We start from the raw sequence: 15,977 nt of genomic DNA on the forward strand, positions 1-15,977 counted from the left end.
ACAGGAAATTGAGAGTTCAATGTTGCCACCAGAAATTGTTATTCCAGCACAATTGAACCCAAGTCAAAGCCCCACCGTCACTGGCATGTCAAGAGATGTATCTAGGGGTTCACGGAAACCCGCGTTGGAGGAGTAGTGTGAATGAGTTTGGGAAAACACTGGGACCTCGCCCACCTCCGCTCCCACACAGGGCGCTCGCCACACAGACCGAAGCTCTTTGTCCCCAGGGAGCGCCAATGGCCTGCCACCGTCCCACGAGAATGGCTGAGATAGTTTTAGCTGTCGAAGATGCGGGGTTTTGAGTCACTCGCAGATGTCCGAGTCGAATCATCACCAGCTTATGATCCCTATTCCCTCGAAGGTGAGGGCCCATACTGTGTGGCCTGCACAGTCCAACCTGCGTCTACACTTCACCTCGCATAGTCCAGCAAACATTACTAGTATGGTGAATTCTTTGCCTCAGTGCTACTGGTCGTGGAAATAGACAGACACGTCAAGCCTAATGGCGGGCGGCACATTGAGGTCCAGAAAGCGCCTCCTCTGGCCCATCAACCAATCTCTATCTTCATCAGCACATAGTGATGGCCACACAAGGTTGACATGTATGCTGATTTCCCATGATGCATTGCAGTACGGTCTGTCATATGCAAATATCTGAAGCACAGTCCTCAACGAGATGAGGGGAAGGTCCCTCCGGGTTTTCATCATATGAACTCTGGCATGGAGCCTCTCCCTCTGGATGTGGTCGTCCATCTCCAACATCTTCATTCCACCTCAGTCGCCTTCATCTCATCTGTGTTCTTGAGCCAACTGCCCCTTCACTGATCTCTTTGGGATCGAACACCGTTCCAATACCTCTGACCACTGAGTCCGCTCCTTGAAGTCATGGCCTCTCCATCTCCGCGCCCCCTTCATGTTGACTTCTCTGAGTGGTGGAGTAATCTGGATCTGAAAGGATGTTTTGACACCATCCACCCTCACAACTTCAGCATTCTGGCTGTCTCCGTACCCGTCTTCATCTTCCTGTGGCTCCTCATTTCCTACATCACATCGCCCCTGAAACAATACCCAGGCCCTTTTCTGGCTGGTGAGTTTGACCTGGAATGTGTCCCTCGATGTGTGCCATCAGCTGAAGGTTGGGATAGGATGGACAAACCTCTGGCGCATGTGGCGAGCGTACAAGGGCGATTATGCCACTCATGCCAGACGGCTTCACGATAAATACGGCCTGGTTGTTCGCCTGGCCCCGAACTTGCTGGATATCGATATCCCGGAGCTGTTCCATGTTATTTACGGCACCGACAACAAATTCCTCAAGTCTGACTTGTACAAGAGCCAAGGCACATTTGTCGATGGCAAGGTCGTGTATCACTTGTTCTCTGAGGTGAACCCGGCCATCCATACTCAGATGAAGAGGCCGGTGGCACGCCACTACTCCGTCACAGCCGTCCAGACCATGGAGCCCTTGATGGATGACATCCTCATGGACCTTTTGCACAAGCTGAATGAGCGTTTCGTCAAGACAGCACGGCCGTGCAGGTTTGGTGACTGGCTCGCTTACTGTAAGTTATTCCTCCGGATTTCCACGGATTAAGTTGTTAACAGCCCTAGTTGCCTGGGGCTTCCTGGGAATGGTGACCATCAGCACCACGTATGGATACATGGAAGCGGGCACCGACTTTGACAACAGCCTCAAGAACTTTAACAAAATGGTTGACTATTTTGGGTTCACCGGCTTCATGCCTTGGACCGACCGCTTGCTGGATAAGAACCCTGTTATCCGATTCCCCCAGCCGACCATGGACCGTGTTACACGCCATGCACCGGAGAAAATCGCGGCCCGCCGTCGTGGTGAAGACAAGAACTACACGCCAGGCAAACCTGACTTCTTGCAGTACTTTCTTGAGTCTATGTCGACGCACCCGGAGCTTGTCGATGACAACATTGTGGTTGGCTATCTGGTCTTGAATCGTAGGTCAAGCCGATTCGCACTGGGCCCCCAGACAACTCTGAGTACTGACAATGTACCTTCAGTCCTTGCCGGAGCCGACACCACCGCGATGATCATGCGTGCCGTCTTCTACCACGTTCTCAAGAATCCGCGAGTTTACGCCAAGCTTTGTGCCGAGGTTCGCTCCACGCAGCAGGCTTTTGTGCCGGTCTCCAATGCCCAGGCGCGTGCCATGCCGTACCTGGACGCTGTCATCCGCGAAGCTCTTCGTCTCAACGCACCCGTGTGCATGGCCCTGGAGCGTATCGTCCCTCCTGAGGGACTGCGTCTCCCTGATGGCCGCTTCATGCCTGGCGGCCAGATCGTGGGGATGAATCCCTATGTGTTGGCGAGGAACAAGCGCGTCTTTGGAGAATACGCGGAGAAGTTCAATCCCGACCGCTGGCTGAGGCAGGATGGAGAGGATGATCAGCAGCACAGGAAGAGGGTCAAGTTCTGGTGGGACAATGCGGTGATTGCATTTGGTGGCGGGTCGCGAGTTTGCATTGGTAAACACCTCGCCTTGATGGAGATCTATATAGTGGTTCCGACGCTGCTGGCCACGTTTGATATTGAGCTGGACGATCCGCATGAGGTATGGTGGACGTGCCAGAGGTGGTTCTATTGGACTCGGGGCGTAGTTTGCAGGCTGAGGCCAAGGCGTGACTAAGCACAGGAACAAATCTTTCTTGATGGTGTCAGGTAGTATGCGGGATTGTCTCCTGATTTCTGGTCAGATATTAACCAAGTTGGTCAGTAGTCACACTATTGTTCAACATCCAGCTATGTTGTTGGAAGGTCCAAGGTGTCAGGGATGAACAGCTCCTTCCTGAACAAAGAACTCTCCCCTTGTGCCCCCTCCATCATAACAATGGCTTTGTCCCCACAATGTATTGTGTTATCCCCAAAACAATGACATTGGTATTTGTATGACATTGATTTACTTTCCAACTACAAATTACTGTGATGTCTCCCCAGCTTCGGAATGTCAACCTCAGTCACACCACAGAGACTCAAGAGTTTTGTAGCCGGCAAGCACGTCGAGAAGAGCTCCCTGCAAAACTACTACAACACCACAACAGGTACATACCAGGACCGTCCATACATCGTCAACATGTGTGTCTGGAACACTATCACCTACCAGTGCATTCATTGCCAGCGGATCCTTGACACCCAGTACCTCAGGAGCAAGACTTGCCCGAGTGTTGGCACATGCCTCATCCGCTATTATGGCAAGCCTTACCACACTTATGAGACCTGTGACTACTGCAGCAACCTCAGCTCTCCATCTTCTAGCAGCAACAAGCGCCCGAGCTCACCTTCCAACAGCAATGGCAGCAAGCGGCACCGTTGCTGATTGAGAGGAGATGAAACAGTATGACGCACACAGGTAAGCTATTGGCAGGGCAGCAACCCTTTCCTACTGACTTGGATGTCGTGTAGTCTCTTTTGTGCAATAAACAAGTTCGTTTTACTTCGACCATTATCCTTCGATAACCGTTTGCATTCCTTTGTGCATGATTGTATTACTTAGTCATGAGTTCTTTTCTTTATTGTGTGGCGACTGGGTGTCTATTAATACCATGTTCCTTTATAATATTCCTGTCCATGTTGACCCCCTCTCAAAGAAAACAAACCTTGCCTTGGCAACGCTGAGTCCTAACCCTACCCCTAACCCTTCTGTCCCCCTCCTCTCTCGGAGCCCCTGGATTTGGAAGGCCAAGCAAAACTCCAGGCACGAATATCCATCCTCCCTCTTATGAACTCATCGCCTGGAGTTTGTAAGCATGCTGAGAATCAGCAATGCCACCCCCCCGGAGAAATTTGGTGTCGCCACCCCAGATCGAATCAGCGCGTGCACCTGTCCTCCGCACGTCTTGACAGGTCAGGAGACGTTAGAGCCGCGCAAGACCCGCGGACCAATCAGATGCCGTAACCGCCATGCGACAGGGGTGCAGCGGGCCCCTGCGGGTGGTTCAGCAGCGCTTGGCGGCTCAGGACGGTAACGACAGCCATGGAGCAACAATAAGCTGTGTGCTATGCTCTCGAGATGGATGGCTCAGGATCAGCGATGGGAGATTCATGATGCGGGGCGGTTGGAGGATGATAGATGAGTATTGATGATGATGATCCAGTGAGCCATGCGATTCGTTTACTCGCTGATGTTTTATATGGTCGGTGTTGTTTTCCAGCTGCTTGAGCTTGGAATCTGCCTCGAGGAGTGTTGTTGCTCGGGGATGCCACACGGGATTCGCCGTGTTGTCGGGGAAGTCCTTTTCTTCATTTTGTGGTCATTCTAGACTTTTCTTCCTTTCTAGACCTTTTCCTGATTTTGATTCCAACTTTGAGTCCTTCCTTTCGTGGCGTTGTCTTCGGCGTGGCTGTCGTCTTGCATGCAGCCGCACACTTCGAAACAACATCAACAACACAGCCCAAACAAAGAACCGACCGATTGCATGACAAGGCAGACAACAACCTAAGTACCCGTATTCCATCCGAAGTCATATTCATTTCAAGGTGGCCGGAGACACCAGTCCAATTGGACAAACGACCCAATCGCTCATTTTTGGAAGTCCTTCACTTCACCCCAAGAGAACCGAAACCTCACCGACCCGACCCTACCGACCTCACAACATGGAGACCAAACAATAGTCGAGGGCACTGATTGAGATGAACCACTTCTTTTCCTAGTCACTCGTTTGATCACATTTTTCCATCTCCTCTCACTTTCGATATGCCGTCTGCAGATACCACAGCACCTCCACGCGTCCTCCATCGCCGGCCAGGATTCTGGTCGCTGTCGGCCAAGTTAGTCGAACCATGGACCGGCAAGAGTGGGGGACAGTCCAAGGAATTGAATCACAGTTCCATCCCTGAAGATGAAAGCTCAAACCGCTTCTTGGAGGAGAGAGTCATCGAGGATGAAGACTCGCCGTTGGATGACAGCCTCGATGACGTATCGCCACAGCTCGAGTCCGTCTCACCGAACACCCCAGCAGTGGCAAAACCACTCTCTCTTCTCATCCCCTCATCCTCACCTCAGATCCGGAGCCCCGCAAATACTCCAGGAACCATGATCACAACGCCCGCGACCCAAGTCAGCGTGGAATGGGAGACCGAGACCCTGCTGGAGAAGAACAACGCCGTCGGCATGGAGATGCATCATTCCCCGGAGCTGTCCTGCTCTTACCCGTGTCCTTTCAGGAAACGGAACCCCGTTCGCTTCAATGTTCGTGACCATGAGGCTTGTGCCCGGGGGCCATTCGCGTCAATTGCTGAAGTGAGGTGAGTGGTCACCTCCTCGCCCTGTGACTGAAGCAGAGACGCTCGCTAACATGTCTTCAGGCACCACATTTTGTCACATCATCGAAGACTGTCCGGGATTTATGTCTGCCGGCGTTGCAAGTCCAGATTCCTGTCTCCCAAGGATCTCGAGGCCCATCTCATGCTGCCCAGGGATCAGATATGTGATGTGGATCCATCGCCATTCGATGACCCCGAGGATGGGGTTGGCCAGGACGCTCTCCGGATATTGTCTGCAAAGGATGACGATCTTCAGGTGCCGTGGACCTGGGAGTCCATATGGACAACGTTGTTTCCGGACGACGATGACGTTCCTGACCCAGGTATGCAAGCATCGTGCCCGACCATACCCCAGGACATAGTTGATGCTTACAACTACACAGACTTCCAACCTGTCATTGAGCTAGACGAAGTGCAACAGGCCTTTGATGACGAGCTAGACACACTTAAGGAGAGCCTGTGTGAAAAGCTTGAGCTCCTGGTCCCTGGAGTTGGCGACCAAAACTACCTTTCTTTCCTGGCCGGACAGCTCGGACTCGTCTTTGACACTCACCGTGCCAACATCATGAAGCAGTGTCGAAACCGGGTTTCTGGGACGAAGGGCGGTCGCATTCCAGAGTCACGAACTCCGACGCCGGCGCTTGGACTAGGCCTGATGCTTGATGCTCAATCCCAAGAGCAGCAGCAAAAGCAACCTTCCAAACCGCCCATGAAACTCAATCGACGCTCTCGCCGAAGCACTCTTCTCCAGGCGCTTCATTCCCGTAATTCCACGCAGCAAAGCATCCAGCAAACCAGCCCCAGCGAGCCACGCCGCAGTCCAGGACCCATGTTCAGGCAAAGCAGCCCCAACCCAAGAAGGCCCTCACGCGATCTCTCCCGCTCCAGTCTGTTCATCACTCGCCGGACATCGGCCACAACCGGCACCAGCTCCAGGACTACAACTCCCAGCTTCCCGATCCTGCCCATATCGGTGAGGCCCTCTGGCTCCGTCCGAGGGAGTCCCCAATATGAAAAGGCTGCGAACAGGTATCCAACCCCCGAGACCACCCCGAACCAGGCGGAGAAGCGCCAGCAGCATCAGACCTGTCGCGAGCTTAGAGACTCGGGGATCAGCGTGTCTGGCGATGTGTGCGACGCCGAGGAGGGAGCGGAGGCGTGCATCTGCAGGGCAAAGCTGGCACAGCAGGAGGAGTCAGAGACGAACTCCACGGACACTCGTGAGCGACAACCTGACGAACCGGTATATTCTGAGCACCGCTTCAGTAGCAGTAGCACCCGGCTGGAGCGGCAGCGAGAGGAGTTGCACATTGCCGGTAATACTCCGGTTCAGGGTCTGGGACAGCTTGATCTCCAGACAAATCCCGCCACTGCTAACGTCAATCCTTACATTCACGACCACTCGACAACAACAATACCAACCACCGCTCCAACCGTGCCTGTTCCAGCCGCGGTCCCCCAGCTGCGCACCACAGTCAGCAGTAGGTACGCTGACGTAAGAGATGTCGGGCCAGAGCAAGAACCGCGCGGAATGGTGGATACGTTCATACCCGTCGACCCGCTCTCAGGGAAGCAAGACATCGACGACACCAACCCTCTTCCGCTTCCAATCAAGGAACAATTTGCGGCTGGAGGTGATCGCTTCTCGCCCCAGTCGTTCGCACAGAGGGTGTTGAGGAGTCAGAGGGAGAAGCAGCAACACCAGCCACAGCAGCACCTTTCGCCGGGGCTGTGAATGATGAACAAGAAAGGCTTGGATCAACTTTGCAGGGCTCTGTTCATTCGAAATGACGAGTCGGGATTGTTCAAGAACCACGTTTACGAATATTGTAACCTTCATCTCATCTGATCGGCATAGCGGGGGGCAATTGGGGCATATAGTCATTGTTTTTGTTTTCTGTTTGATCAGGCTGGATGGGGTGGTTGGCACAAGAGAAAACTGGGATTTGGCTGATTGCATGGATTATTACATTCTTGTGGGTGTTGTCCGGGGGGGTTTCACGTTTCGCATCTGTCTGCATGTGTTTGAGTTCACACAGGAGAGATAGCTAATATGTAATGCTGATCGTGTAATTAGTGTATGTACCTTGAGCAGCTAGATGTCGGAATGGAGTCACGAGGGAAAAGGTTCAAGACCGGAGAGTGGGTAACTTGATGCTTCAAGGCTGTCCTGATTGATGAAATTAAGACAGGAGATGCTTGGTATCATAACAGGGGACGAGATTCTCATAAGAAATGCGAATGAACCCCAAGTCGACAGAACGCCATAGATGAAACCCATATCCCACAACCCCCTTATATCTTCCCTTGCCCGGACCCTGTCCATATCATCATCATTATCATCGTGATCATCATTTGCTCCCGGCAGTCGCAGATTGTACTTTCGGTTGGGTATCAAGTTGTGTTCGTTCAGTCGTCGTTTGTTACTGGTTGTTTTGAGTCGTGGAAGTCACAGCAGTCGAATCTTGGGCCGGCTGAGATGACGAGGTTGTTTGGTCCTGAGGTGGCGTCTTTGTCCCACTAGCCGGTTGCGTCGACGTAACAGCAACCGTGGGCTGGGACTGGCGCTTCTCTTCACCATCTGTGTGATCGCACTGACCCTTTCCAGAAGGAATGCCCTGCAGCCCGAGAGCAGATTCCCGGTCATCATGGGTGGAAGCGCCACCGTCCGGGGAATCGGCCCCAGCTCCCATATTTCTGATGTATTGGATAGAGTCGTAGAGGCTACGCTTGAGCTCTTGCTTGTTTGCTTCGATTTGTTCTGGGATTGAGTTAGTAAACGTGGTCTGGGTTGATATGTTTCGCCAACCGCACGTACCGCTAACAATCTGCATAAAGCTGAAGATGGTGAGGGACATGAGGAGAAGCGGTACGAGCTGGCCGAAGGTGGTCGGGTCATTTTCGGGGTTGTGGTTGTGCACCAGCTCGATCCTGGAAGTCGTCAGCAATCCATTCCCCCAAGCATCAACAATAAGGAGGCGACGTACCATCCTGACTTATCCAACCAGTCACGCAGCTCATACACGTACCTGGCCGCAATGGCCACGGTCCATGATGAGATTCCAATGCCAGCCACCATATACACCGCAAACATCACATACCAAACCTTCTTGATCTTGAACAAGAAGGGCAACTTCTCCTGCATGCCGTTGACGAACCTCTTCCGTTTTCCGTCGTGTTCAAGACCGCGGCGAACCTCTCGGCCGACAGTAACGGCAACGGAGATGAAGTAAAAGATCATCATGAGAACGTAGTTCGCCCAGCCATGGAACTGCCCAGTGAAGAAGGCTTGGAAAGAACCGACCCTGAAAGACCGGCTAAGCTCCGAACCTAGTTGGAAGCTGCTCGTTTGGAAGCAGGCAGCAGGAAGCAGCATCAGGCTGTACTCCTCGTCTCGGGAGGGGATTTCAGTGGGGAACCCCAAGGAGCTGGACCCCTGGTTGGAGATGAGGATGCCCGTCAGGACGAAGACCATGGTGGTCACGAGGAAACGGAGAGCGCCGAGGAACGGATGGTCCCAGTAGTGCCTCGCGACGGTGACCGACATCAAGTGAGTGGCACAGGTGACGAGAAGGATGTTGCTGACGATATTGTAGTGGTAGGCCGAGACGTGGCAAGCTTTGGCATATCGGAGGGTAATGGCGTAGGCGCCGCCGGTGAAGATTTGCTGGTCACTGCAGGAAATGATGAGGGCCTCGATGATGCCGGTGATGCTGATCTTCCACTTTCGGGCAGCCTTCTTGCTGGAGGGTTGTGAGCTCAGGCTCATTTCCGAGACGGACTTCCTCACATACTCGTCTGAACGCTGGCGCGTCACGCCAAAAATGTTCTTCAATATCCACCACAGGGTGCTGATAATGGCGAGGAACACCGAGAAGGCGGTCACGCTGAAGAAAGCAACGAGCACGCCGGCGCCGGCAATGTCGGGGTCACCCTCGAAGTTGCCCTTGCTGGCCTCGCCGAGCCACAGCTCGCCATCCTGGGACTGTGTGACGGTGCAGTTGGGTTCTACACCGTAGTGGTTCACGCAGTTCTCTGTCGAGACGTAGGCGCCCATGGTTGGCTGTGGATCGAGACGTCGTTCGACAGACGGTCAAGACATTGAACGGCCGAGCAACGAAAAGAATGTTGGATGCGACCGGGTGTCTTGGAGTCTAAAATATAACAAAGTCCAACAAGGATTTGCTGCCATACTCGACTTCACCACCAGCCACCCAAGGTGTCGGTGGGATCGCCCCCCGTCCACGCCCTTGCGTCGTGCAGCTGAGTGGGACGGCGATCAGCGCGCGCCGCTAAAAATTGTCCCCTCCTTGACCCATCCACCATCCCTTCAGCTTCACAAATCAGGAGCCCGTAAACAACTGCCTGACAATGCAGTATCTGGATTTCCCATGCTCTGCAGGACAAGTTCGATGTGCCCGTGACAAGGAGCCCTGCATCCGATACGGCAGAGCCGACGGGTAGACTGTTCCACGAGCTTGGGGGCACCGCTCGTCTTGAACGCAGAGCAAACTTGGCATGCATCGACTGCATAAGCCAGCCAGCCACCGCATCCTCAGTGTCTAACCAGATCAAGGCTTGCTGCAGCGCATTGTCGAACCAAGAAGCCAGCACGCACCGAAAGGGCCGTGGAACGCCGGAAGCTAAGATGTGGTTCCTCGGTCGTTGCCGAGGATAACGTCAAACTTGATGGCATTGCAAGTGAACTAGGGGCGGAAAGAAAGCGAAGAAAATGCGGACCCGAGAACCGCTGGACAGGGCGGTGGCCCCATTGTGTTGGGCGGTGAGAACGTTGAAGTTGTGGTTCGACGCAGCTCACATGTCCGGGATCTGCTCGACCGGGTGGGTTTGTCGTCGGTCTCGCTGTCATCGACAACTCCATGAGTCAGTTTGGGTGACACCGTCAGGCGAAGAAAAGCAGACTTTAGATCGGCACATCCACAACTCACCCCGCCAAAGCTGTTTACAAATCTCTTTCACTGACTGCAAGCGCTGCACTGCAGGAGCTGAAGACTTGGCATCACCACCTCTCCATCCCGCCGTCCAACATCGCTCCCCACTTCTTCGAGATGGTGGGCACCAGGATGGATACAAATGTGGTTCCTCAGGCTTCTGATTTTGCTGCCTGACCGACAGTTTGTCTGTTGATCTCTCAGCAGAAGACTCGCATCTTAAGGTTGGCTTCTGTATCACTTTCTGGGGAAAATACAGTGTATTTAGTGACAAAGGTGAAGAGGTTCCCACAGATTATTTTGGTGGCGTTGCCATTCCCGCCCGATGGCAGCCCCGCTCTCGGATCGCGCCGAGACGGGAACACGGAGTCCACTTCATAAGTCCGCGTTTTGCCTCGTCCACAACAAGGGAGCTTGGCTCAGTTGGAAGAGCGCAGGTCTCATACGTTGTATGACTCAGTTGAACACTGAGATATCCTGAGGTCGTGAGTTCGAGCCTCACAGTTCCCATCTTCTTTTGGCAGTTTTACTTTTTCCACTCTTTTGTGGATACTTTTTGTCATGTCCTTCGGTGTTCTTGGTGCAATCATCCATACTTTGAAAATGAAATCGTGGTTGAGGTGGCAGTCGACACTTCAGAAGGCCGAGCTGAAATTGAAATCTGCGTGTGACCGTTCAGACTCATTGCATCTCAATTTCTTCATTCTTCTTACATCTCAGTCCAAGTCTTCCACCAGCCCTTCCTCTGGCATCGACATTGGTAATACCGTGGTTTCTAATCGACGATGCACACATGCTTCAGGTATCACCGCACATCCTCCATCCTCATCCGAGTCGCCCTCCTCTCCCGACCCTTCCGCTTGTTTGCCGCCCCGTAATCCTTTGTGTCTTCGCTCCTGTTCATCCAGCTCACTTTCAGTTCGGCCATGACTGGACGATCCCAGGAGCGTATTGCTATGCGTCTTGATCCCTCGGCCAAAAAGACAGTTCTGTTCCTGCCCATCCCTAAGACAAGACCGACCAGTATCGACCTCCCTCTCCTTTTCACTCTGCATCTCCCTCATCCCAACCACCACCAACACTGCGAACACCCTCATCACAAACACCGTCATCTGCTCCTGCGAGAGCAGGCTTAACGGGTTAAACCCACTACTTTTCCCCATCGATGCCCCTCGGCTGGTCTCCAACGTCGTAGCGCCAGATGGCGCCGGATTCAGCTCCGGTCGGTGGGGAGGGTAAGGACCAACGCCAACACCACCGGTCATCGTGATCTCGGGATTCGTCTTCTTCTTGTCCTTCTTCCTCCTTCCGGGGTGTGCCCGGAAGAGGTGTCTCATGAGCTGGTTGCGTGACTCGAAGGTTCTGAGACAGGTGCGGCATGTTGTCCTCCATTGAGGGTCGGAGTCGTTATTAGAGGGTGCTGTCGAAGGCTGTGGCGGCTCATTTGATGATTTCTGGGCAGTTTGCAATGGTGTTGGCCTTGTGGAGTGGGAGGATGGAGCCGCTCTCTTTTCTGGCTGTTGCTCAGCGGTCCGCTCTGGAGGTGGATGCCGGGTTGAACTGGGTGTGCTGGCAGGCGACGATCGGTTTGGTGGTAATGGACGCGGCCGGATCGCGGCAATGAAGGCCGGTAAATCAGACTGACGAGACATGATTCCTTCAAGGTGATGTATGCCGCCGAGTGAATGGAAGTTCACGGCGTGCCTTCAATTTTGACGTGATGTCAGCGTGATGGCTCCGGGCTGCTCGCAGAGGTCAGCCGAGTGCAAGTCCAGGAATCTACGTGCCGCCCGTGGTAAGCGTCCCGAGCGACAGGTTGAGCTCTCTGATAACTTGAATTGAACACAAACTGAAGTTTCGAGCTTGCATCTGTTTCGGGCGCCTCAGCACGGTTTTCATGAAGTGGGAAAATGTCGGCAGCTCCAAAATCTTGATTCTCGGAATGCGGAACTCAACTGCACATTCAACTGGATCCACTTCACTTTTTTGGCAACTGGTGATGAGATGACAACGAACTCGAGCTCACTAGTCCACAGCGCTGAGCATGCAGTATAACATCTTTAACTTCTCTAAGTCTCAATCAACTCGTATATCGTGGATGTTGAGAACAACACAGTACACATTTACACCCATAGGTAATACTGAAGTCAAGACGATTATTAATTATTTTTGTTTGCCTCCCCAAGCTCCCAGACCTAACCCAACCTCTATCAATAGTTATCACGGAGAAAATATGAGCACAAATATGTGAAGGAGTCATAACCCATCGCAAAACGCAGTCGCATGCAATCCACCCCCAAACCTGCTCATTCCAATGGCATCTCCCCTCTCGTGATCCACATGACCCCAATCAGCACCACACACCCAACCGTCATGGAAATGGCAATGATCGGCAAATTGACTGTCGCAAAGTCTCTCCTCCGGACAATGATTTGCTTGCTGGCCAAAATATCCCGCCAAAGCAAGCCGGCTAGCGAGGCGCTGAATGCCGCGCTAAACGCCCCGTAGTTGACGCCCAACGCCATGGTGTAGACGGTCGCCCAGAAAGTGCGTTCTGTGATGGGCGTGCCGTCGAGGGCGTGGATTGTCCGCCACTCTTGGATGACGCGGGAGAGGAGAATGGATGTCCCGATGTTTGTGCCTGAGAACTGGATGATGGTTGCATTGTCAATGCCTTTTCGTGCTTAGGTGTATTGACTGGGGGAACATACGTTGCACAAAATCACGGACAAGAAACCCATGCCGCCAATGGCGCCGATAGGGCCTGTCTTGCGAACCCACGCGTCCCATCCGCGAGCGAAGATGGGCACCCAGCCTTTGGTGACCAGGGCTTGGACGAGGACGAACATGCAGAATGCGAAGGGGACAAGAGCGTAGGGCAGGTGGGTGAGGACGGCCATGGCTGTTGGGAATGTCTCTTTTGACCAAAGGAGGAGACCCTTAGATAGAGAAACAAGAGTCGTCGGGGTGGGTTGGGATGTCTGCGTCTGCTTCTCCGGTTCTTGTGGCTGCTGAGGGGGCGGAAGTTGTGGCTCGGAGGACGCATTGCCGGGAGCAGCTTCGGGCGTTGTGGTCTTCTCCCGGGGCGCAAGCATCGGAGACGTTCCGGCGGAGGGCCCAATGGTTTTTTCATCCTCACTGATATTCTCGGTGGGTTTGGGCGGCTTGGTCACTTCCTTGGAGGAATCCATGGTCACCGAGCCGGACGCATCTGGTCGCGGGACATCGCTCTTGTTGACCTTCTCTCCTTCCAAGACGGCATCACCCTCAGCCTGTTCCAAGCGAAGGCGTTCAATCTCCTCGCGTCCCTTGCGAGCAATTTCGCGTGTCTCCTTGCGGTGAATCCAACCCATGGCGAAGTCCCAGAGAAGCATGACCGCAGCCCCTGGCAAAGCAATATAGTAAACGGGAATGTGTTCTTTGCCCGCCGTGGCAGCGTTGAGAGACAAGACGGCGATCAGGGTGGCAGCCATGACAACGCTCCCGAAGATGGCGCTTTTGCGATCAAGGAACGGGTTGAATACCGATTCCTCTTCGCTTTGGGCCGTCGCCTGAGCATTGGGGATGTTGGGGTTGACAGGATCACCAAGCGGACCGTCGAATTGGTGGATTTCAATGGACCTCGGGACGAGGGATTCGCTGTTGAAGACGATATGCAACAAGAACGGAAACAAGATGACGCCGGTGAGGATGACGGGAACGATCATGTTGGCGGTGTAGTCGATGAAGCGGATCTGAAAAGCACCCGCCAGAACAAGATTTGTCGGGTTGGACGAAACCAAGATGGCCGAGGCGATGTTGGCGCAGGCGAACTGACTAAAGAGCCAGGCACGTCCATGTTCGATGTTCCTGCTGACCCGGATCATGTAGGCAAGAAACGGGGTGCCGGAGAGGATGACGGGGTCATTGCCGACGAAGCTGGTGAGGGCGAACCAGAAAGCATAGAGGTAGAAGAACAGCCTGTGTCCTTTCTCACCACCCCATTGAAGGACTTTGAGAGACATGAAGCGGATAGCACCGGAGGCGTCAATGGAGATGGCGATGTAGGCCAGCGAAATGAAGAAAAGCATGATATCGAGGGGTGAGATATTGTTGGCGCCCAGTGTACCCTCTGTAACCTCACGGCGGCCGATGGCGCCGATGGCAAGTAAGAAGAGATCGCCAATAAGAGGACCCGTTACCATGTTCACGGGAAACCAAAAGGTGACGGAAGACTTGGGCTCCCCTGGAGGGAGGATTCGTAAGGAGGCCAGGCCATTGCGGATGAACTTGTAGAGACCGGCTGGGATGGGGATGGGGACGTGGAAGGGAAAGAGGACGACGACGTCTGTAAGAGTGTGAGTATAGTTCAGTTCCAAGGAGAGTTAATGAGCTGCGGACGTACTGGCTAACAGGAAGACGATCAGTGTGACAATCGACCGCCACTCCTTGATGAGTTCTGAAATTTGCACCCCGCTGTCGTCCACAGCATTGGTCGCCATCTTGTGGAGTGAGTGAAACGCCCTGGCCTAGAGGCAACACAGAGGCCCATGAAGGTAAAACTGCAATGCTTTGAGGCAGCGGAAAGTTTGCTTCATAGGTAGGTAAGGTGTCCTTCAGGTAAGTACCCAGCTGGACACTACCGACATCCAGGTGGACCAGTAATCCCATGCGGTGAACTGACGCTGCCCCGAGGGCGAGTCGGTGGCGGGGGCATTGCGGGGCCAACGAAAAACTTTTGTTTTCTGCCCAGACAAACAGAAGCTGTAATGGTGGTCCCAAGGTTGCATTGCGTAAAGTTGTTCGGCAGATTCGCTGCGGTTGTGTCAAGGTCCTTTCAACAACCCAGGATGAACATGTGTCTGGGAATACAAGAGTGGAGGGTACGACGTAGACCTCAGGTTCTGGGACATTCTGGCTCATAGGGCTGAACCTGGAGGATCTTCACCGAGCCCTGTAACGGTTCCCCAGAATAGTGGAACGCGTCGCCGAGTACTGGACCTGACCGACATGAATGGACCCACTTCCACTGGGTTCCAGGTTTTCCATGCTCAACACGACACCCTCTACCGTCGTCGAAAGCCCTTCATCCACACTTGTTGACCTGCCTATCATCCTGATGAGCATGCATATTAAAACACAGCCCTCGAGAAACCTCAGGACTCGGACAGCTTGCTGTTTCGAGCCTCGATGAAGGCACCCTCCATTGGTGGGCCGCGTGTACATACATACAATTGTGGCGGTGCTGTGAGCGGTGGCTAGCAGATCTGCAGAGCTATATCCAAGTCCAGATGCAACTGCAGTCAGCAGACGAAACTGAGGCTGTAGAATGCCACTTGGCACTCCTACAACGAATACCACCCACGCGGACAAGGCTATGCCTCTCGGTGTCCATACGAGATCGGTCCTGTAGAGTCCAACCCCGCACATCGATGCAGCGCCAGAAGCTAGGAACACCCATGGATGATCGCTCTCCCCTCACACCGTCGGCTGGTTCCGAGCACTCTTCTCCCGGAACATCTGTCAAGTGACTTTCTGCTGGTGTTACACGCAGATTGTGGCTCTTCGACACCGAGTCACAGCAGCATTCACCGAGCACTTATCCAGCTCCTCATCACAAATGCATCCATCCACATTGCTCAGCCTTGCATGACCAGCCGCCGCCTCCTATGTTTGTCTCTGGTTCAGACGCAGGTGATTAATAAATCTGCCCATGACGACTTGATACTCCGTACGTCTCTGCTATGTCTATT

At 53.6% G+C, this 15,977-nt stretch overlaps 5 protein-coding genes and 1 non-coding gene across 6 annotated transcripts; 3 read left to right on the plus strand and 3 right to left on the minus strand.

Annotated features, from left to right (window-relative positions):
• Positions 1–885: 885 nt before the first annotated feature.
• On the plus strand, positions 886–3,347 carry VTJ04DRAFT_10312 (uncharacterized protein; the record flags this gene model as incomplete). Its single annotated transcript, XM_069358038.1, has 5 exons — positions 886–1,087; positions 1,146–1,562; positions 1,612–1,971; positions 2,035–2,585; positions 3,000–3,347. 5 exons carry the CDS (start codon positions 886–888, stop codon positions 3,345–3,347), a joined length of 1,878 nt encoding a protein of 625 aa, XP_069215046.1.
• A 1,377-nt stretch (positions 3,348–4,724) lies between these two features.
• Positions 4,725–7,028, plus strand: VTJ04DRAFT_10313 (uncharacterized protein; the record flags this gene model as incomplete). Its single annotated transcript, XM_069358039.1, has 3 exons — positions 4,725–5,275; positions 5,336–5,616; positions 5,677–7,028. The coding sequence occupies 3 exons, from the start codon at positions 4,725–4,727 to the stop codon at positions 7,026–7,028; spliced, it is 2,184 nt and encodes a 727-aa protein (XP_069215047.1).
• A 688-nt stretch (positions 7,029–7,716) lies between these two features.
• VTJ04DRAFT_10314 (uncharacterized protein) lies at positions 7,717–9,350 on the minus strand (the record flags this gene model as incomplete). Its single annotated transcript, XM_069358040.1, has 4 exons — positions 7,717–8,054; positions 8,112–8,224; positions 8,281–9,036; positions 9,088–9,350. The coding sequence occupies 4 exons, from the start codon at positions 9,348–9,350 to the stop codon at positions 7,717–7,719; spliced, it is 1,470 nt and encodes a 489-aa protein (XP_069215048.1).
• A 1,303-nt stretch (positions 9,351–10,653) lies between these two features.
• Positions 10,654–10,755, plus strand: VTJ04DRAFT_t142. The gene has a single exon. It is a non-coding gene; the product is annotated as a tRNA-Met (tRNA).
• Positions 10,756–11,050: 295 nt separating this feature from the next.
• VTJ04DRAFT_10315 (uncharacterized protein) lies at positions 11,051–11,582 on the minus strand (the record flags this gene model as incomplete). Its single annotated transcript, XM_069358041.1, has 2 exons — positions 11,051–11,175; positions 11,267–11,582. The coding sequence occupies 2 exons, from the start codon at positions 11,580–11,582 to the stop codon at positions 11,051–11,053; spliced, it is 441 nt and encodes a 146-aa protein (XP_069215049.1).
• A 969-nt stretch (positions 11,583–12,551) lies between these two features.
• VTJ04DRAFT_10316 (uncharacterized protein) lies at positions 12,552–14,726 on the minus strand (the record flags this gene model as incomplete). The annotated part of the gene is made up of 3 exons (XM_069358042.1): positions 12,552–12,893; positions 12,957–14,572; positions 14,630–14,726. 3 exons carry the CDS (start codon positions 14,724–14,726, stop codon positions 12,552–12,554), a joined length of 2,055 nt encoding a protein of 684 aa, XP_069215050.1.
• Positions 14,727–15,977: the final 1,251 nt, after the last annotated feature.

Source organism: Mycothermus thermophilus (assembly GCF_041956435.1).
Source record: "Mycothermus thermophilus strain CBS 625.91 unplaced genomic scaffold VTJ04scaffold_7, whole genome shotgun sequence".
Lineage (NCBI taxonomy): Eukaryota > Fungi > Ascomycota > Sordariomycetes > Sordariales > Chaetomiaceae > Mycothermus > Mycothermus thermophilus.